Here is a 23,310-nt window from a genome sequence, read left to right as displayed (position 1 = left end):
CCAGAGGAGCCCCTTCTTGTCCTGACTTGCAGAATTCAAGGACGACCTCCCCTATTTTACATGTAAGTTCCACAGAGTCATCTAAAAATACTAGCACAAGTTCTTGTTTTCAAAGCCAAAAAGATCAGGTTTCTGAAACGCGGGCTATGGATACCGACAACATATATATATATCTATATCTATATATATATATATATATATATATACACACACACACATGGCTGGGTGGTATTTCTTCAAATACTACAGTCCCAGCAGTGATTTTATTTAGTCTGGTTGTTCCTAAAACAAACACACATAACTTTAATGAAATGCACATCCAAATGTAGGGGAAACCATCCTGAAACAATTAGACTGCTCTATGGTGAGAGGTTTTAGGGCAATGGCATCCTCCCCCTTCCTCACCTCCACGGTGGAAAGAGAATGGAGGGGTCGCAGGAAGCCAAGCCTGACTCCACAAACACAGCCTGCAGCCGTGGCTCTCTGCCCTGCTCTATTCTGTTCTCTTCTGACCCCAGACACCACCCTGCTTTTACTCTTCACAAAGTGAATTCCAGTCATTCAGCTTTTTTTTTTTAACCCCTCTTTGATCAGTTTTAGAGGGAGAAAATTTTCAGACAAGGTTTCTTATCTCTCCCTAAAGGAAATATTCCAGCAAGAACGGAAAAGTCTGAAGAATTACCAAACCACCCATCTGGTTATTGACCTTGGGTTATGGAGGCTTCTGGAGAATGTCTGCCGAGATGGCTGCCTCATTCTTGGGACTTTCTGGGTCGTCTGGTTCTCTAGGTAATGAAGGCTGAGTATTTCTCTACTGAAAGTTCACTGGAAGCTGGGAGAGACAAGTGTCAAGTTGTGACATTCACCAGGATAGCTTTTTGCCTCTCGAACCCCCAAGTTAACTCACCCCTAATAACTTTACCCGTGAGACAGTACCAGCAGAAAGAGAGTGTTTTCTCCATTAGAACCATGCTGAAAAGTTCACATCCACAAACACCAGCCAAATGCCTCTTCTATGCCTGGAACAGTGGGAGAGACCGACACAAACACTAAAATCATACGATCCTTGTCCTCAGGGACCTTCTGTGTTGTAAGGAAGCGGTCCCCAACCTTTTTGGCAGCAGGGACCGGTCTCATGGAAGCCAGTTTTTCCACAGGACAGGGTGTGGGGATGGTCAGGGGGTAACGCGAGCGACCAGGATTCAAGTCGTTCAGAAAACACAGATCTTATTTAAGCTGTAGAGACTTTTCTATTGTTGTAACAATATCAAGTTCTAAAGCAAGATTCTAGTATTTCAAAGAGAAGAAGAATCAAAAAAAAAAAAAGGACTGAGAATATCAGGGAGGAAGGCATTCTGGACCAGAGAACCTGGGACAACACCTGGATGGTCTTATAGGAGGGGAGGGGAGGGCAGGGAGCAGACAGCGCCACCTCCAGCAGAAGGAATGTGTGAGAAAACAGCTAAGTAAGGGCAGGGTCATGGGGAGGCCCTTGAAAGCCAAAATCGGGACTCTAGGCTGTCAGGCAATAGGAAAACATGGTGCATCACTGAGCAAGATGACAAAACGGGTTATCACAAAAGCTACCTAGAAAATATGCCTCCAAATTAATTTTGATATGGAGGTGTGTATAAATCAAAGGGTAAACCCTAATGAGCGGGCAGAGAATGAGGCCAAGTCCTGCCGAGGACCTAACCTTAGGTGTGTGATTTAGTCTTACCCTTTGGAGACAAATGCAGTACATTCCACACGCGTCCACCGACAAATGCTGGCCCTGCGAGCTCCGCGGGGCTGGTGAAGCCAAGACCTCTGGCAGGAGGGACACACTGCATTGGCCCGCCGTGAAGTTAGAACTGCTCCTAGGAGGTTCCCAATTCACCTGCTACCAAACCAAATGCCCGTGGGAAAGAACGTGGCGCATGAACTGCAAAGTCGCCGCAGCTTGAGGGAGACACATGTACACTCGGGCAGGAACGCACAGACTGGACTAACCCAAATCCCAAAGTGCAGACTTCCAAGGTGAGAAGCCAAGGGAACAACACTGCTTGGGGCTCACAACAGAGCACTTGGCTGTGCAGAATGACGAGGTCCAGAAGGGACAGGAGAGATGGTTTCCAACGCCGCAGCGCACCCCTCCTTCTCAATACTAGGGCCATTAGATGTGAATGAAAATATGAAGCCAGATAGATTTAATTCCATGGTGCCTTTGAAAATTAAATTCTCATAGTTATCCGTTGATAACTTTAATCATCAAAAGGAATAGCCCAAGTAGAAAAGTTAAACGTTAGCAGATGATGACTTATGGAAAATCTTGCACAGAAAACTTAATGACCTCCTCTCTTCCTTTTCCATAGAGTTCCTCTAGTTTTCTACCTCAGTGTCACTGAAGGGAACGACAGTGGCTTGTAAGTGCAAAGGTAGAGATGTTAGAACTGGTTCTAGGGTTAGTTCAGGGAGAGATGTATCATGTGGGCCTTAGTTTTATCAGCTTCCAAATGGAGGTGGTGATTTTTTATAACTGCTGTGTGCATTTCTACAGTTGAAAAAAATAGAATAAACTACCGATTCATGCTACAATGAGGATGAAACTTGAAAACATTATGCTAAGTGAAAGAAGCCAGAGACAAAGGGCCCCGTATGTATGGTATGATTCCGTTTACGTGAAATATCCGTAATGGGCAAATTCCTAAAGACAGAAAGCGGATTAGTGGTTGCCAGGGAGAGCGGGAGGGGAAGTCGAGGACTGTCACCGTTTAATGCGTATGGGTTTCCTTCTGGGGTGATGAAAAATTTCTGGAACTAGATGATGATGGTTGTACAACATTATGAAGGTACTTAATGTCACTGAACTGTATACTTTAAAATGGTTAAAATGGTAAATGTTATGATGTGTATATTTTACAATTAAAAAAGAGAGGGAATAGAAAATAACAGTCTGGCCATCTATTCTATACATAATAAATGTCTTATTAACAAAAGACACAAAGGGATCAAGGTGATCACAATTGTGGCGAAACCACTAATCTAAATTTTTTAATCTTCTTTTAGTGAGTACTGTCTTGGACAGAACTATCAGGAACAGTTCCCTCCCCTTTCTCTCAGATGGCTACAAAGTTCATCTCGTGCAGACACCTGCAGAGCCAGACTGGGAGGAGGACAGGAGCCAGGGAAGCTGTAGAGTGGTACAAAGGGTAATGCGAAAGCACCATGCCTACAGCCAAAAGCCTCAGGACGGGCTTAGGAGTATGGCCTCTGCCACTGTAGCTCAGAGAGCAAGGAATCCAAATGTGGCATCACAGGAAAAGGTTAACTGACTCATCCAACAAATATTTATTGACTATCTACTACAAACTGAGCTGGTTGGATGATATAATTATAGCCGTGAACTACAAGGTCACAGTCCCTTCTAGCAAGGAAATTACAACCTAGAGTGCAAGAGTGATAAGAACTAAAAGTTACACAAGGCCAAGTAGGCAACTGATGCAACAAAATATTAGCCAACACCCAAAGCCCACCTACTACTGGGCATCCTAACGAGTCAGAGCTCACGGGGTATGGCCCTGTCCTCACACCTGAGACAGGCCAAGGAGGAAGTCAAACAGGCTGTGAGGTGGAGCTCAACCTGGGGTGACGGGCACGGAGGACAAGCCCAGCTCCTAGAGGACCAGACTCCGACCTGCGTGACAACGCATCCCTCTTCTCTTTGTGTACCAACTAGCCTGGTCTCTACACAAAGCTCAGCCCCTTAAGCTCTCTTGCGGCTCCCAAAACAACAGGGTCAGAGTCTACACTACGGGATCCCATGGGTGCTGGGAAGAGGGTTAACTGGCAAAGTATGCTAAAATGTGACAATTTTCTCCTGACAATTTTCCAGTCATGCCTGATACTTAGCCTTCAATCTAGAGTCAATCTAGTTTAGTTTCCAGAGAATGGTTCCCTCTGGTTGAACCTACATGGGATACTTTAAAAAATATTGATTCCTGGGCCTCTCCCTAGACCAAACGACTCAGAACATCTGGGGTGGGCATGGCATCAACATGTTTGAAGAGCACCCCAGGAGAGTCTAATGCAGGAGCTGCCAGGATTGAGAACCACTCATCTAGGACAAGAAAGGAAGGCAGCTGGCTTTATCAAGTGTCTGCTGTGGGCTGGGCACTGTGCAGCTCTTTACACACGGTGTCTGTGGCTGTCGGTGCCCCTTCCTCAACGTCTTGGAAGTGTTCTGGCCACGAGCATTACGGCCCCTAGGAGAGGCCCTCAACCTTGGGAGGGACAGGAGGTCAGGAATAGATACCCCAGTTTCCTTACCCCTCGGGTGGGATAACTCTGGGCATAGTTTAAGCCTGGGGTAAGCAAACTAGTTAATACGTCAGGCTCTGTGGGCCATACGGTCCTTGTCTTACCACTCAAATCTGCCTTTGTGGTGCAGAAGCAGGACAATGCTGAATGAATGGGTGTGGCTGCATTCTAATAACACTTGATTTACAAAGACAGTGGGCCACACCCTGCTCTAAATCTAAACAGATTCCCAGAGGTCCTTAGTGGGAATGAGTCTCGGTTGCCCAGAGCAGTATCGCGTCAATAACATGCTACAGCGGCTTCATTCCCTTACCGTGCACTTCCTGGGATCACGGGCTATAAAAACTACTTACACTCAAATCCTCACCTCACAGCCTACTCCTGGGGGCACCCAACCAAAGTCAGTATCTGGTTTTATTCTTATAACTGCCCTAGCGGTTGAATACTGTCATCTCCACTGTGCAATGAAGAAATTGAAATTCAAGGACTACACAACTCCTAAGTGATAGAGTCCAGATTAGAAGTCTAAAGATCTCTCTACAGTACGACCAGAGTAAGGATGGATACAAACAAACAAGCAAACACAAACACACACACACACACACACACTTAAATATATAGTTTTAATTATGGTGGACAAAAGTACCACGTATGGCAAATCATAAAGCAAAATTTATACAAAATTACAGGTCTATGTGAAGGAAGGGGTTTCATAAGAAATAATACTATAAATAATAAGATTTGAGGGTTATGAAAAAATTACTTTCTCTTTTACGCTGTTTCTAATCTGGGGCAGAACTCTTTTCCCACCTATCAGTTAACTGGCTGCAAGCCTGGTGCTATGTTTTCTCTGGCAAAATCTCCGGTCACACCTGGGAGCAAATGTGGCCATTCAAGGTAAAGCCCAAATATGTAATGTGGACCTTGAAGAGAAAGGAACTGGATTAAAATATCCTCTCATACATTTTAACATGCGGGATGCGGTAGAGGCAGTAATTTCACAAAGTCCCCATAGATGCACTGGCAAAGTTCCCCCAGGGACCCCGGGAATTCCAGAGAACGGGTTGAGAACCCAGAGGCGGCCGTCAGAAGCCAATCTCTTTAGCTTACGCGGTCTTGCCCTCGCTGTCATGTTTGGTGGCGCTGGCCCCCTTCTTGCCCAGCAGCGAGGCCACCTTCTCTGCGTCTCCGTTCTCCACGGCCTGCAGCAGCCGGTCATCATTCTTGTTCCACTCGTTGGTCTGTGGAGCAAAAGGGAGATGCAGAGCCAGTGAGCAATATAGCGGCCACGGCCATGCAGCCGGCGGGACCTTGGTCCTCCCCACTCCCCAAGCCTCCCATGGCTCAGATCAGAACCTGCCCCCAAACGCACGACTTTAAAAATACCTTTCCCTTCACCATGGAGACACCCAAAAAGACCGGTTTCCCAAAAGAAAACATCCACAATTCGATGAAGGAGCAGCCAGTCACCAAACTCTGAAAGAAAAGCAACTTCTTTCAACTGAAACGGGGAAGATGAAGCAACTTAAAAAGACCAAGAGGCCAGTTTACACATTAGCTTAGTTCCAGCTAAACCTGACAGGTGCCACCGCAGAGCCCTGACCTTGGACCTGGTCAGCAGCTCACTGGGCTCCTGATGTTACAGGACCAACCAGCCACCAGCCCAAGGTTCCCTGAGGATTTACACATGCGATCACCCGTCTGCTTCTGGCCTGTTTACTGGACTTGGAATTTTGAGCTGTATGCTGCTTTCTAGTAGTTGTCTAGGCCTCCGACTCAACAGAGTATCACCAGAAACTAAACTTCCTCCTGAGCAAACTATTCCACATCAAATAGCTCTGAGCAAAGTGTCCGCCACCGTGGACCCTCAGCCCCAAGAGAATAATTCTGCAAACCGCAGTAACAGTAAAGCTTTCAGCTGCACAAAAACCAGTTTCTACTCTTAGAAGGGAAAGAAGATAATAGAAGAGCAAAAAGAGCCTTGAGTACTAAGAACTGTCCAACGTGAAAAGGCAGCAGCGAGCCGTTGAAGATTTTAGAGCAGAGGAGAGAATAAACTCGGTGATGGAAGAAGAGTCAATGGGAGGTACGTGAAGCATGGGGGGTTCATCGAGGGGGAGGAGATCCTGGGACACATCAAAGCCCCTGGGAAACTTTGCAGGCCCAGCCTGCCCTCCAGACACATCCCCACCCCAGCCTTTGCTAAGCCTACTTTCTGGCCTCTCCAGCTGTGGACACCACCACCCTGAAAGAGAATCTTCTTCCCTCCCCAATGCTTTCTGTAGACAGGTCTCTAGGGCTGGCTGCTTCCCTGTGACCCCGAAAATAAGAATCTCCAAGTAATTCATATTGAAGGCTTTGCCACAGGCTACTTCCAGGAAGACGCGAGGAGACTGGAGATTTAAAAGCTAGCAAGAGGGACTCTTAAAGGACCGCAGTCTTCCATGGGCCAGAAGCGTGTTCACGTCTCTCTGTACTCATGGAACTGGGAAACCCAACAGGACTGTGCCCTCTCATAGAGCAAGGGTGAGGCCACCAGATGTCCCCAGCACCCCTCCCACCCTAGCCTAGAGGCAGGGCTTTACAGAAAGCCACAGGCCGGGGAGGAGTGCAACAGGTATAACCCAGGGTTCAAGTCAGGAATTTGCTTCTCTGAGAGTCTCAGGGCGGGGTGTCTTCCATTTCTCAGGACTCCCTCCTTCCCGCATGAAGGAGGAAATCCTCCTTCTTTTTGCCATCACTGAGTGCAAGCACACAGCAAGCATGAGGTAGGTGTGAATGAAAATCACAAGTCTGTCCTCTAGGCTGCGTGAAGTCCAGAACTTTAGATGGACACCTACATGCTATGGATCTGAAGTCACCTGGAAAAAAAAACACCTCTCTGCCTCAGTTTCCCAAAGCTTTGAACTGGATGACCACTGGGATTCCTCTAAAGCTTGAAAGGTTTAATCTATAAAATGTGCCACACCAAACAGTGCTAGGAATTATTCGAGAACAGTACTGTCTGTGATAATGGAAATGTTCTATATCTGCACTGTCCAAAACTGTAGCCACTCGGCCAGTGAGTCTCAACCAGGGGTGACTCTGCCCCTCAAGGGACATTTAGCAATCTCAACAGACAGTTTTGACTGTCATGACTAGAGAACGCTCCTGGCATCCAGTAGGTAGAGCTTGGGGTGCTGCTAAACACCCTACAATGCATGGGATGGCTCCCTCCCTCCAACCAAGAATTATCTGGCCCCAAACGCCAGTCTCGAATTAGCCACACGTGGCTACTGAGCAGTGGAAATGTGGCCAACGCGACTGAGGAACTGAATTTTTAATTTTAATTTTAAACTTCAAGTGCCAGTAGCTAGGGGCTATCAGAACAGCTTCACATGAAGGCTCTCTAAATACTGTTTAACAAAGAAAGAGTGTGTCTGGGCCAAATCATCCCCAATTCTCCTACAACCATCAATTTACTCACAAAGAAGACATTAGGTTTTCTCTTCAATTACAAATGAGGCTTCCTATTGAAGGGGAAGAAACAAACATACTGCCCAAGGCACAAGCATTTGTTAGTGGAATAGCAAGGTTTACTTAACAACAAAACGCAGCAAACACCAAGAAACAGATCAGCGTATTCCCCCCACTGCATTTTACTAGCCACAGACAAAACAAAAAAAGTTTACTGAAGCACATTTCGGACCAGTTACTCCTACCTACATTATCCCAAACACAGCATTATTATTAGTGTTGCCTTTTAAAATCCTTCCCTAATTTAAACTGACCAAATTAAAACTGGATTGGGCAGATCAAAAGGATATTAAATCTCAGAGGACTGACTGAAAGCACCTAAGCAAAGAAAGGCCACATGAAAGGATTTTCCTTCTCAGCGCCGCTAAGGCCCTCAACTCCGGCAGAGAAAAATCTGATTGCAGGGGCGCTCTAAAATTAGTTACGCGTGGATCCGTCACCGGACACAAGTTCGTGCCCAACAAACCGAAATGTCGGGAGTTTGAGGAGAGAAAGGTTTATTGCAGGGTCATGCAAGGAGAAAGGGTGGCTCGTGCCCCCCAAAACCCTGGACGCCCTGAAGGGTTTCAGCAAAGCATTTTTAAAGGCGGAGGCGGGGTGGTGGCGTCCCAGGGTATGTGATCAGCTCGGGCACGATTCTCTGATTGGACGATGGGCGGCTTAGGCACCAGAAGGTCTGGGGGCTATGTGCTCAAGATCATCCAGCAGTTCTTCCATTTGGTGGTGGTTTCTTAGTATCTGAAAAGCCCAGGCAACGTGTAGGAGATACCATTATCTGAGTACTTCAGAGAGGAGCTACAGCAGAGGATACGGGAGAGGGGTCTGTCGCGGGGAGGGTCCAGGGTCCCCGCTCGGCTACAAAGGTGCCGAGGACAGGGCATGGAAGCCTTGAGCTCCCACACGCATGCGCACACACACCCCATTACCTTGCCCTATGCGTTTCTTCCATTTGGCTGCTCCTGAATGGTATCCTTTATAATAAGCTGACAATAGTAAGGGAAGTGCCCTCCTGAGTTCTGTGAGCCGTTCAAGCAAATCATCAAACCTGAGGAGGGCGGGACTTCCCTGGTGGTGCAACGGCTAAGACTCTGCGCTCCCAATGCATGGGCCCCAGGTTCGATCCCCGGTCCGGGAACTAGATCCCACGTGCCGCAACTAAGAGTCTGCATGCCTCAACTAAGGAGCCAGCGAGGCTGCCTGCCTGCCACAACTAAGACCAGGTGCAACGAAATAAATAAATATTTTAAACAAACAAACAAAAACCTGAGGAGGGGGGTTGTGGGACCCTTGGACTTTATAGCTGGCCAGTGAGAAGCATGGTTGGCCCAGGACCTGAAACTGGCATCTGAAGTGGGAGCACTCTTGTGGGACTGAGACCTTAACCTGTGGGGTCAGATGCTAACTCCAGGGCATTAGGGTCAGAACTGAACTGCATCGCTGGACACCCACTTTGTCAGGGAAGTTGAAGAGCTGGGTGTTGGTATGACAGAACCCTCCACCCCCGCCCGCATCCGGGGCTGTAAGCAGACAGGTTAGGGGGTCCCCGGAGAAAGAGAACCAGGAATGGCTTTCCTGACATAAGAGAAGCCGTTCTGACCTAAGCCATTTTGTGATGTAAGCCTGGCCATAATGCTTGCCCTTGAACAGGTCTCAGTGATTAATGATCCCAAGGGAACAAAGGAATTCGGAAACAGAGAAAAGGCAGTCAAACAACAGTGCAGTGATAAAGCAGAGCCCTAGTTCCTCCTCAAGGGACAGACATAATAATATATCTCTGAGTTCTGCAGGAACTAAGGCCCCCACCCAGGAGGAGGATGGATGTTGACCCTCCTGACTTCAATCAACTAAAGCTTGGACTAGTTGACCTGTGCCCCAGTTCTATGCTGAATTCTCCTCTGCTCAGGGCCCCTCATGAATATGCATGTACCTGAGCATAAAACTTCCCCCACTTTGCTGTTCGGGGGAGATCCCCGGGGCTCTCCTTACTGGAAGTAAGGAATCCTTCCTTTTCCTGATCTTCGGCCTGGCTGTGTCTATTGGCTCGACATCCACCAAGAGGTGGATCCGGTTTTCGGGTAACAGTGTCAGAAGTAGATCACAGGACAGATGAAGTGTGAAGTCTTGCCATAACATTCCAAAGTAATTCACTCATACTCTGGAATCAAGGAAGGCTTCCGGAGACCACCAGCACATCAATAAACCCCCTCCCCCTGCTGGCACTCCCTCCACAGGGCAGGCTCAGCTCTGCCTCCACGCTGGGCTCCTGGTTCCCTTAGAACAGTGTTTTTAACCTCTTAGTGGATTAATCCAACATCAAAAAAAAAAATAAATAAAGTAGAAAAAAAATTTTAAACATCAGATGCATAATATTTAATAAGGTTAACGTTCTATGAAACTTCTAAGTGTGTAGTGGGTGGTGATATAAAATATATTTCTTACCGGGGAATCACAATAAAAAACGATGGATGCCACTGCTTCAGAAGGCAGTCATCCCATCCGCCTCTGGAACGGCTGACATCTAAAGCCCGACGGACCCTGCAGGCTCTTTAAGCCTTTCCAGGTGACCTCTCTGGGCTTCTCGCCGCTGTCAGTCCCGGAGGGCCCGCCCACTCACCTCCACTGAAGCCCACAGTCTAGACTTGATGAAATATCGCGTCCCGGCTTTTGTGCGCCAGCTCAGCGGGTGCTAGTTTTGTCTCCCGGTCTCCAGCTCCCTCAAGGCACGGACAACAGCCTTTATTCCTTAGCCCCGGGGTGCCTAGTAAACGCTCAGTGTCTGATTTTAGTAGGAGTTTCTTCCTCTTGATCAGCTCCAACCTCTGACTTGGCAAATATTTCTTTCTTCATTTCTGAAACTCTTTCATCCTTTTGCAAACAACTATTTAATGATGTTTCAGATTTTATTTTTAAACAAGCTAAACAAATCCAGCTCCCTCAGCTTTTCTACTCCATTAACTCTTCTGAGGCCACTTTTCCGAGATTTTAATCCTAGGTACACTTCCTCCAAATCTCTTCCCAACCAAGGATCCACGCCCCATCAATCCATCAGGGTGAAACCAGTGTCCCCCAGTCAGGGGAACCGCATGTGAACTGGTTAAATACACAGACTCCCGGGTCCCATCCTGGAGAGATTCTGGTCCCAGCGATCTGGGGAGTAGGGTGGGCAGAGGGCCCTGGACTGACCCAGGTTCAACGACTGCTCTGTTTTGGACTGCAGGTTTGGGGACAATGGGAACCCATGCTAAGGCTACGTAGAGAATTTACTTGAAAGAATTTTCTTCCCCCACAAGGCGTCGTTAAGGACAGGGATGGGAGACGAGAATTCTTCTTCACTTTTTCCTTACGGAACTAGGTATTTTGTTTCCTACAAAAGCTTAATAAATATTAGGCTTTCTCTAGGAGTTGCATGTGCAACCTATGTATAAGACATGTATGAAATGTCAATGAAAGCATTGTTCATAATAGGCAAAAATGACAAATCATCACACATCCAATAACAGAACACGGATGAATAAATTACAATATAATAAAACAACAGAATATCACACAGCAGTGAAAATGAACACAACTGCATGCAAGAACACGGATGAATATTTAAAACAATATTGGTGAAAGGAGCAAGACACAAAAGAACACAACAGTACGACTGCACGTATATAAAGATGGAAACGGAGAAAACGGATCCGTATTGTTTAGGGATGCATATATAGATGATAAAACCATAAAGAAAAGAACAAGGATATTGGCTGGGGTGGGTGGGTGTGGCATCTGATCTGGAAGGGACACCTGGGCGCAGTCTAGAGTCCGGCTCAGTTCCCTGACCTGGTTGGTGCCTCTACAGATGTTCATTTGTTAAAGTCTACGTTCTTGTTTTTGTGCACTCTTCTCTGTACGTGATTTTTTTCACACACACACACACACACACGCACGGAATTTAGAAAGAAGTCTTGTGGTTGATTTTCTGGTCAAATCATCACCAGACCAAGTGCCTTTGGACAGTCTGCATTCTCGCTTGCTGTCTCCTCGTCTCTAAAATAAAGGCGGCCTGCTGCCAGAATGTGGCTCTCAGGAGGCCTCACAAAGCCCCTGGAGAATCTGATTATCGTATGGACTTTTCTCAGAATAATGCACAAACACACAAACGTTTGCATACGAAAGAGGGTTCTCTGGGGAATTCCCTGGTGGTCCAGTGGTCAGAACTGGGTGCTTCTACTGCAGGAGGCCCGGGTTCGATCCCTGGTTGGGAAACCATGATCCCGCAAGCCTCGCACCTCGGCCAAAAAAAAAGAAAAAAAAGATTATTCAAAGAGGGTTCTCCAGCAGCGTAAACCCCTACCCCTAGGCCCATCTGTAAGCCTAAATTAAGAATGCCTGGCATAGAGAAAGAAAGAGCCTTCAGATATTAAGCGCTGCCGAGTTGAAATTCCAGCACCACCACCTCGCATTTAGGTGGTCTGGAGTAGGTCATCCACATTTAAGTCTCTATTTCCTTATCTGTAAAATGGGAGAAACCCTACCTACTTGCACATTAGCCTGGGAATTAAATGCAATGTACATAAAGGGCCTGCCACATATTAGGCACCAAAAAGATGGTGATTATGGTTAGGCTTAAACTAGATGATCTGCATGGCTCCCTTTTTGGTTTATGCTGAGTCTTCCAAAATGTACAAATTAGGACGGATGGTCCACTGCCCTTTCGGAGGCGGATAACGCCTTAAATTTGCAAATTTTCTACTATGCTTCTTAAGCATCACATTTTAAAGGGCTCTAGAGACAACACTCAAAGACATGAAATTAACTATTTTAGTGACTATGGCTCACTTCTCCAGGAGACTGTTTAAACAGACACTGTTTCAACAGAGCACGTTGGGCCCCACTTGCAAGTTCAGGAAGCCATATGTTACGCTCTGGAGACATGTGTAATGTGTCAGCTGTGAAGGGCAGCATGTGGGAAAGGCAGACCTTACCTTCCATGTGGGCTCCAAACATTCCTGCTAATATATCACAAATGGGATTTTCAATGGCTGGTCGGTAAGTGTCCTATTCGTCAAATCATTTCCAAATGACACTCTTACTTAAGAGCTTTTCCTTGAAGTTCGGCCCTTTTGAAAGACTTGCCTGCCTCCTGCGAGGGCTGCAGAGACCCTGTCAACCACGCGATGGACACTGGGGCTTTGGCAACTGGCGACGTCTGCCCTTGGCCAGACGTGGCATCACCTTCTTTTCTCTTGGTTTAATCACTGGGAACTGAAAAACCAGTGGAAACTCAGCGGTCGCAGACATCTGGCTAGTGGGCAGGTCTGAGTTTTGGAATACACCAACCCAACCAAAAGAATCCAGAGGCACAGAGCGATCCAGGAAGAGAAAGTTTCTTTGACTTCCTTTAGGAAAAATGCTAAAAACCCTACGGATCAAAAACTCACGGAGCTCCTGCTGGACACAGGTTGAGCGGCCATCCGGAGGAGTCTATTTGAGAGATTATCTTTGGCAAGACTGCCTTTCTCTCTCTAGTTTACGGAGAGTAGACTGTTTTGCCAAAATAATCAGTTCGGCTAAAATGAACATTAGACAAAGTAGACAGTGTTTTCACCACGGGGAAGGTTTCAGATTCACACCATCCAGGAAAAAAAAAAAAAAGAGCACACACCTCCTATTTTAAGACAGAGGACAAGAAACTGGCAAGCCTGGGGCCAGATGATACCTTCCCCTGCTGACTGCACCAGCCAGCGCTTATTAGATATCTACCTACCGGGTACAAAGTAATATTTGAAATTCTATAGAGGTTAACATTCATGTATTTGTTCTTTCATTCATTCAAACTCGGTGCCTTTTACACGATTGGCATAGTCTTTACTGAATTTTCTATATAGTTGAGACAAAACATAGCAACATGAGAAATATGCCAACGATACAAGACAAGACTCAGAGTGGTAAAAGGAGTGAAATGGGGAATCAGTCCAATGAAAGGGAGGGATGACTTTCAGCTGGGCAGGAAGGGAAGGCTTTTTGACTGGATGATGAACTAGATCTTGCAATGAGTAACATTTAGGTTAATGGAAAGAAGACACAACAATTGAAAAATGCAAGATGTATTTAGAGAAGAGTGTAAATAGTGAGCTGATCCACGTGAGGCCTTCCAAGACTGTCCTCTTTGGCATCTGTGGAACACCCAGGAAATTACCAATAGACCAGGACTTAAAAATCTGACCATTGTCCTGTCTTTAACAAGCCCAGCAGCTTCATATAATGTCAGTTACTTCAGACCAAAACGTAAGTTCATCTAAAATGAGTTTCCCTCTCCCCGCATTTTTACGTCAGATTATTCACACATGCAGGTTCCAGTGTCTCTGTGAATCACCCTGAAACCTGCCAGCGTCCCTTCAACAGACTGTGTTATGTGATCCCACATAAATGCTGAATGCTGCGTCACGGACCTAACACATAATTATCTACACCTCCACCCAGAAACAGGCTAGTCCCTCTGCCAGACCCACTTCACACACCGCCCTACTCACTGTTGGTCACCTGGACCGGTCACTCCCCCGGCTAGGCTCTCCCGTGCTTCTCTTCCACGGCGTTTGGCACAGCTATAATTACACAGTGTTCCTCAAGTACCGGCCAGTCAACCTCTCACTGGACTGGGGTCTCCAGGGCACGGCCAATGGCCAGCATCTATCTTGCTCATCATAAGGCCTTGGGCCCTGGTCCACTGCCTGCCAGATGGTAGGGGCTCAACTCAGAGCTGATCCTCCAACAGCTTTGTTCTCCTTCCTTCTACCTCGGAAGCCAGCACTGATGAATCTTCTCCATTGACGCCTTTGTCTCAGTTCACAAATGCATGTAAAGGCTCCATAATCCTATCAAATTCCTTCCTTTGACTATGCTAACCAGTTTAAAACATTATTCTATACTTAAAACCACGTCACATCAGGGAAAAACAGTCTCAAGGGAACAGAGATAAATCTGGGAATAGGTCAAACCAACTTTACCCTTCAGGGAGGAAAATGGTTCCATCCAATTCAGTTGGGCTCAAGTATTTGTTTATTTTAGATACATACAACAAACAGGGGAGTATGTGTGTATATACATATACACACACACATACACACACACACACACACACACAGTACCATGGCAAGTCCTAGGGATAAAAAGATGGATATGAAGTAATGTGGACACTGAAGAAGTTCATGTACTTCTGAGGACAGAAACACACCCAATAACTACTTACATCATCATCTGTCAGTGCTCAGCCAGTGTTGAGAACTGAGTGCTACCGAAGCCCAGAGAGGATGCTATTACACCCAAAACAGCTAAAATCGCATAGTTCTAGGAACTGTACTACAGTTCCTACTTAATATTACATAATTGTAATTACATTAATATTACAAAAATGTAACCACATAAGAATATAAATACAATTTAATATTAACAATAACCCTATGAAGCAGGTACCATCGTGAGTTCATTTGACAGATGAGAAAACAGGCACCGAGAGGTTAAGAAGCATGAAAAGCTACTCTTGGTTCTCTCAAGAGAAGAAAGGTCAAGCAGCTCACTTTAAAGAAAATGAAGACACTTTTTAGGATGAGCAACATTTAAGCGTATTTACAGACTGAGGCAAGCAAGGGGGTCAGTGGAGAAAGGAGGAGTGCAAAACATAAGGAGTGGGGGGAGGAAGGGAGGATTCAGCCCAGGCAGAAGGCTGATCTCTGTGAGTGAGAGACTAATTAACTCATGTTACGGCTCAGAGACAGAAAGCAGGAAGGGGAGGGCAAGCAGAGACTCTGTGGTAGAGAGGACGTCAGTTTGTGTTTTATAGCTTCTGTTTTCTCGGGGAGACAGGAGGTAAAGTAGGCAGGGTCAGGGGTGGGCTAAGGAGCTCGAGAAATGTTCCCAGAAGCTCCTGGGGGAAATGAGAAAGGAAACCCACTTGGAATGAGTAAAGGGGTTTTCAAGCAGCCCTGAAGGTCCAGCTGAGAGCAGGAGTTATAACTCCATAAAGAAACCACTTAGTGGTGGTGTGGGATTTTTCACTAGAAGCATTAGGTAGGATGGGAGCAAGGCGTGGGTAGCTCGAGCCATGCCTGGAGACTGGGAAGACACATAAAGCAGAGATTCCAGGGTCAAGAGGACAGGAGGTACCAGGGAACAGGTATTTGAAACGACTATGGGATCAGGGCAGAGAAGGGTAAGGTCTGGACATAGTCCTATAGACCAGAGGCAGGGTGTCAGATGGGTCATTTAGACGAATGTTAGAATTCCCGTGATGATAGCAGAAAGGAAAAGTAGGAGCTGGCAGCTAAATTCCTAGAAAAAGAGCCCCCAAAAGATGATGAAGAAAGCGAGATGAGGGTGCCCAGCATAACCAAAAAGAGTGATTGTCAACAGAGAAAGGAGTGATGAGGTTGCAGAGCAAATGGCACAAGCCTTAATATAAAAATGGCTTCCTGTGACTTAACTTGAGTTTCTACTATGTACCAGTCCCTTCTGGGTGCCCTCAAGAATTGACTTCATTTCAGTCTAAGCACCTGTACCGGCTTGAACAGTATCACTACAAATGTCACGCCCGCCCACAAACCCCAGAATGTGACCTTATTTTGAAAGAGGGTTTTTGCACATGTAATCAAGTTAAGAGCAGGTCATTCTGGATTAGGGTAGGCTCCAAGCCCAATGACTGGTGTCCCTGCAAGGAGAGACAGATGAAGACATAGAGGAAATAGAAAGAAGGTCACATGATGACAGAGGCAGAGACTGGAGTTATGCTGCCATTAACCAAGGAATGCTGGCAACCACCAGAAGCTAGAAGAGGTAAGGAAGGATTTTTCCTTAGAGACTTTGGAGGGAATATGGCCCTGTCAATGCCTTGATTTGGGGCTTCTAGCCTCCAGATCTGTGAGAGAATAGATTTCTGTTGTTTTAAGCCAATTGGTTTATGGTATTTATTATGGCAGCTCTAGGAAATTAATACACCATCCAGTGAGATACCTATTATTATCCTCATTTTACTGATGAGGAAACTGAAGATGAGAAAAATATAAGTATCTTGGCCAAAGTTACAAGGTCAGAAAGTAAAAGGATCAGGATTCAAACCCCAGACCTTTGTACCTTTTCCACTGTACAGTCCTGCCCCTCACGTATGTTCACTGCACTGGGGAAGACCAGGTAGAAGACAGATGGTGGGCCATGTGAGGCAGAGGGACACACCTCAGTCTGGTGGTACTAAGATGGGAAACTCTAAGCTCTAAATCCTTTTTAAAAGCAGGAACCCCGCTAAAGCAAACTCAATATGATACATGAACTTCATGGTTATACACAAGCATTTGAAGTATGGTTATTTATAAGCATATTCACAGTAAGGTCTCTTTGAGTAGTAAGCTCATATATATATATTTATTTATGAATCATATGTAAATGAGACTTGATTTACTCCAAGAATGTTCATTACTTAAAGGGAGATACATGTGTAACAATGAATATCTTAAGGCCTGAGCAAGGCTTTCCTTGCACGCAGACAGGACACCTCTGGACATGTCTGGCTATAATCCAAGCACACGCCACGTGTCAAGTATTTCTGGCATGCATCTGAGCATAATAGGCAGCCACAGCCCCTGAGCTTTGCTCTTTACCCAAGGGGCACAATATAGATTTCACATGAAGTATCCAGACGAAACGATTTCATCCATAAGGTCTTAAGCCAAATGCGTGAGTGCACTTTCAGTGCCTAAATGGTCAGAGAAGAGGATGGGGGGCGGATCCCTTGCCCTGCTCATGCCCAGGCATCATGCCCTTTATAGATGTTAAATGATGACCGCGGGACAAAATGACAGCTAAAGAAATCTACGAGAATAGGAAACAGTCCTTGAAGTTACAAATTCTACCAGCGTTCTATGACAGCTAAAGAAATCTACGAGAATAGGAAACAGTCCTTGAAGTTACAAATTCTACGAGCGTTCTCTGCTCTGTATTTCCTGCTCCCCCTGCCCACTCCCTGCACTGGTACCCCACCCCATACTCTTCCTTCTGGAACCAGTCAGTTCAGCAGGTGAAAGCTGGGATCTTCAATGGGGTAGATGTCGACCCAGAATCAGGATATCTCCATTGCCAAGGACTCGTTTTCTTGTTTGGGGACTAAGAATATTTAAGAACCTCAAGTTTAGGGTAGGAGACCAAGGCAGCTCCCCCTACTTAGTGTCCCCTAACCATATGCAAGTCACAGGTGACTATAGTGAGTCGATTCATATCCACCTAGAACCTCAGAATGTGACCTTAATTGAAAATAGGATTTTGAGATAAAAATGGGCCCAAAATCCAATGACTGGTTTCCTTATAAGAAGTGAGGACAGAGACACGGGGAAGAAGGCCATGTGAAGATGGTGGCAGAGATTAAAGTGATGTGTCTACAAGCCAAGGAGTGCCAGCAGTCAGCAGAAGGTAGGAGACAGGCATGGGGCATTTTCTCCATCAGGACCCCCAGAAGGAACCAATCCTGCCTGGGCCTTGATTGTGGACTTCTGGCCTCCTGGACTGTAAGAGAATCAATTTCTGTTTTAAGCCATCCAGTTTGTGGTAGCCCTAGGAATCTAAGACTGTGACCCACGGAAAGAGGGTTGCTTAACCAGCACAAAATGGCCCACACAGGACTCCATCCCCGCTGACTGCGGGTCAACAGAAACCTTCTGGGGGACCCACAGATGACACTGATTCAGTTCCTGTTTGTTCACAGCCAGCAGGGTACAGACACAGACATGGGGAACCTGCAGTAAGGTGGCTGTACCTAGCGTCTATCTCAAGGCTGGTGGGACGGCCAAATTTTAAAAAATCGACTTCTCTAAGTTTTTCAAAATTTTTAGAGGGAAAACCTTTTTATGATTAAAAAAATAATAATATACCTGTTTATACCCAATGTCTTTCAAAGAGCATGGTTAAGTGGCTACATAATAGAATCACCTACGTCTGTTGGAAAAAATACGAGTGTTAACTTTTAAAAATTCTCTACGTGATTCTGTTGTGAGCCAGAACTGTTCTTCCCTGGGCAACCGTGAAGATGACACATTAGCCTGATACTAACCGCATTTGTCTCTGTTAAAATGCTGAACTAGTCGAGAGGGTGAATCTGAACATTCCGTACCTTTCCGCACATAAAGACGGCGTAAGTCCCAACAGGCAGTCGAGATGCCCCACAGAGAGAAGAGGACCTTAACCAAACTCACTGCACCCTCCTTCCGACGGGTCCCTTGTCCCGATGCCTGTGCCTTGGTTAGCGGTAAGTTCATCTGAGATATTGTGATTTATTAAAAAATATATATATATCGAATATATATATCCGCCCCCATTTCCAGCACAGAGCTCCTAAAAAAAAAAAGTGTCTTTTGTTATATTAATGAGGTGACTTTTGGACCACAACTAAGGATGGGGGCTGGTTGCCAGGAGAAACAATCATGTGATTAGAGGGTTGGAACTTTCAGTTCTGTGCCCCTAGCCTCAGGGAAGGGGTGAGGGGCTGAAGTTTAATCCGCTGCCAATGGCAAATGATTTCATCATTCATGCCTAGGTAAGGAAGCCTCCGTGTAAACCCAAAGGACAGGGTTTAGAGAGCTTCCGGGAGGTGCAGAGAGGGCATGGGAGCTCCGCGCCTGTTCCCCATACCTCGCCCTGTGCATCTCTTCCATCTGGCGGATTCTCAGTCATCTCCTTCTATAAATAAACCAGAGATCTAGTAAATGGAATGTTTCTTCGAGTTCAATGAGCCGCTCTAGTAAATTCATCAAACCCAAAGAGGCGGTTGTGGGAACCTCTGATTTATAGCCGGACAGTCAAAGGTACAGGTGAGGATCTGGACTTGCGATTGACATCTAAAGTGGGGGCAGTCTTGTGGGACTGAGTCCCTAACCTGTGTCATCTGATGTTGTCTCCAGGTAGACAGTGTCAGAATTGGGTTGAAGAGTACGACACCCAGCTGATGTCAGTGAATTGCTTGAAGGCGTGTGGAAAACCCCACCTACTGTAATTGGTACTAGAATCATATTGTCAGTCAAGCCAAAGACCCTGGCTCTTCTCTCCCTCCACCTCCCCAGCCAATTACTCACCAACAACTGTTGACAACTGCTTCTCTGGTTTCCCTTGTGTTGACTTGTTTTCCATCCTACAGCCAATGCCTTTAACTAATCCAGTCCAGTTCCACAAACACATGCTTTTGTCAGGCATCATGCTAGACACTTCAGATGGGGCCCTCCTCTTCGGGCACACCGACAGGTACAGATACTTGGAGAACCAGGGAAGAGGTTCTGACACGGACCACTGTTTACCTGGGACGCTTCAACAGCCTCTTAACTGGCCTTTCTACCTCCGGTCCCGCACCCTCCACCCACCTCCACCGCGGCCCTCCTTCTTCCCATGCCAAATTCCCTGGGGGTTAAATGTTCTTGCCTTCTGCTCTGGTTCACTTTCGTATACAAAATCGCCCATGGCTGTCTATGGCCAACAAGAGACCCAATACTCTTTAGCGCCCCTCCACACACACATACAATGGAAGGCTTCTCTTAATCCAGTTTCAAACCTTCAGTTCCACGCTGCCCACCTCTCCCTCTGGCCCCCGCCATGGCCCTACACAAACGTTCCACTTGAGCCAAGCTCTTGGGCTCCAGAATCCAACTTATTCTTTCCCCTTTCGTGTGAAAATTACTCAAGTAATTTTTCCTCTCTCATTTCTATCTTGCCATCTCTCTGTGCCAGGGAGGCGTAAAGCTGCTCCCTGCCTTCTGTTTTAACAAAGTTTTACACTAGCCTTTGAAGTGTATGGTTTTCCCATTTCACGTCTCACAGAGAGACGATAGAGTGCAGGGCTAAGAGCTTGGATTCTGGGCTCCTGGATCCAAACCCTGGCTCTACCACTTACTAGCTGTGTAGCCTGGAGAAGCCATTTAGCTCCTTATGCCTCAGTTTCCTTATTTGTAAAATGGAAGATAACAGCACATTTAAAAAGATTTGACTCCCCAAACAGATTGTACTTGATGGCAGAAAATTTCGTATTCTTCCACAGTCCCCCTGCCCCTGTTAGTTATCTGAATATTTTTTAATGAATCAATACATTAAAATAAACCTTCTCCAGTTTGGAGGAAACATTCCAGGGCCCCACCTCACCACTACCACTCCAAATTTCTATCTATGCTGCAACTGGCTTTGGAAGGTGACTTAAATAATCAAAACACTACACACACATAAGCGCACTGTCTAATGTTATCAGAGGTTAATTTTAAATAGTCTGGATATTTCAATGTATTTTAGGCAAGAGATACCACTGATTTATTTACAACAAAATTCTTGTAGTTCTCAAGAAAGGGCATAGATGTTATAGCTTTTCTACACTCCGATAATAGCCAACCCAAAATAAACTCCAATATCCACCCACAGGGGAAAAATCTTGTTCCAAGAAATTATTTCTGCCTGACGTCTGAAGGCAGAGGGCAGCGGTTTTTAAGAACACAAGACGAGGGGCCATGACGTTTATCATCGGTCTGATCTGTCTGAGGCTTCCCATGAGCATGTGTACAGATGGCCCGCCTGCACCACTGTCTCCCCGGTCCCCCAAGACAAAGGGCCCCCGAGGAGAGCCCAAGAAGACCGAAGCCCGTAACTGCACGTTTCTTAATAAGCACAACAGACAAGCCAAAACCAAGGACACTGACAGATACAAAGAACTTTGGAAAACTCATCAAAGTCCCCATATGTAAAGCCTCATTCATTATCCTTTTAGAGTCCAGAAGGGATTCCCAGAAAAATGTCTCGTCTTCGAGTTTTATGATTCAGCTAGATGCCGAGTGCCAAAAAAACACAGACAAAAGGCACCAAAAGAAGGAAAATTCTAGTCAAGCAATGTTGGAACTCTGATGTGTGGTCTTGGGCTATGGGTTTTGACCTTCGTCTAATATAGATGTCAGGAATCTGCAGTTTGGACATACACACTGGAAATGAATGAGTCTACTGGTAAAACAATGAAATAGAAATAGACAACGCAGATGCTTTTGAAATTCTGAAACTCCATTTTCCAGGGCACGTTACACACAACTTATTGTCACTCACAGTCCATTTCTACTGAAAGTTGCTGGGTGTACATCTAGTGGTGGCCCACAGACTGTGAAGTTCAAGGACAGGGGCTCTGACTTTCACATCTGTATCTCAGGCACCTCGCACCAGCGCCGACAGGTGGCCAGTGATGAATACATGTTCATCAAGTGAATGAATGTTTGCCCGAGTGAAAGACTCCAGCAAAGCACTGGGCTTTTTAAAAGATAGTGTTGCTACTAAAATCACTGAGGAAGTAGCCAGCCCTCACAATTCTCCTAAGGTAGTCTTCCCTCTTCGCTGCAACTATTTAAAAGTTATTATCTTGACATTTTCATCTTGACATCTCCCTAGACTCCCGGCCATCAACAGACTCCCTTCTATCTATTCTAACAAATCCAAACTCTTCTCTCTATCAGATCCCCAATCTCATGGGCACTTACTGAAACGCAGTATAATATAGTGCTTTAAAGCATGGACCCGGAAGCCAGACAGCCTGGGGTCACAGCCCAGTTCCAGCCCCGTGACCCTGGGCAAGTTCCGTAACTCCTGTGTGCCTCAGCTGTAAAATAAGAGATAGTACGAGTCGCTTCTACCATAGAGTAATTGTGAGAATTAAGTGAATCAAATATCTGCAAGACATTTAGAACATGGTCTGGCATACAGTTAGCATTCAGGATGAATTTGCTAATATGGTTATTATTCACACTCCTAAGGGAATGCCCTTTGTTATTTTGAACAGTGGTTCTCGTCCTCTAGGATTACTGGCTGATGTCCACATTCACAATCCACTCCCATAGCCAATCCCAGATTGACTGATGGCTACAGCACATGTGAGACTGTCTACAAGTCCCGAAGTTCCAGCTGCAACTCTCAGCTAAGCTACTAAACTGATTGGGACCTCAGGAAAATTCAACAATGTCTTAAATATCTTGACCAATTTATCAGTGCCCCATTAAAATGAGCTGCAGAATATAAAATTAAGAGAAAACTTGTATCTGCACAGGAAACCATGGAGAGATGACAGCCACAAGCCAGAAACTTCAGGGAATTTCTTATAGTTTTGGGTCAGATGGGACAAGTTTGAAGAACGGCCAGTTGGACCAATGATGACAGCTGCCCTCTTGCCTGTCAGGAAGATGCCAGGAAGAGACTCCAACAAACTCCATTCATGATGCCTAATTCAGAGGGATAAAGGGAGATGGTGAGGGTGACCCCTCCGTGTTACCACAAAGTGCACCACATGACAACAGGACGCTGAAAAACATGGGAGGCCAACAGTGCAGGCATGTGTGGCTAGCCCAGAAAGGGGTGCTGCCCCAGTGAATTCCAGGCTGCCCCTGACACTGAACACAGACAAGGGTTTCTTGCTACAATCACCTCAGATTCACACACTCCTCAGGCTGCTAGGCTTCTGAAATGGCCAAGAAC

The 23,310-nt window shown here is 46.0% G+C and overlaps 1 protein-coding gene across 6 annotated transcripts in view; it reads right to left on the bottom strand.

Annotated features, from left to right (window-relative positions):
- Positions 1 to 23,310, bottom strand: part of RAI14 (retinoic acid induced 14) — a 155,090-nt gene that overhangs the window by 47,357 nt on the left and 84,423 nt on the right. For all 6 annotated transcript variants that reach the window (XM_030843665.3, XM_060295702.2, XM_030843668.3 and 3 more), the window contains exon 3: positions 5,410 to 5,540. In XM_030843665.3, the coding sequence (XP_030699525.1) occupies positions 5,410 to 5,540 (131 nt within the window). The remainder of the gene's footprint in view (positions 1 to 5,409; positions 5,541 to 23,310) is intronic.

This window comes from Globicephala melas, chromosome 3 (assembly GCF_963455315.2).
Source record: "Globicephala melas chromosome 3, mGloMel1.2, whole genome shotgun sequence".
In the NCBI taxonomy this organism is placed as follows: Eukaryota; Metazoa; Chordata; class Mammalia; order Artiodactyla; family Delphinidae; genus Globicephala; species Globicephala melas.
The sequence above is the reverse complement of the archived record's forward strand: the minus strand, read 5'-3'. Positions and strand labels throughout refer to the sequence as shown.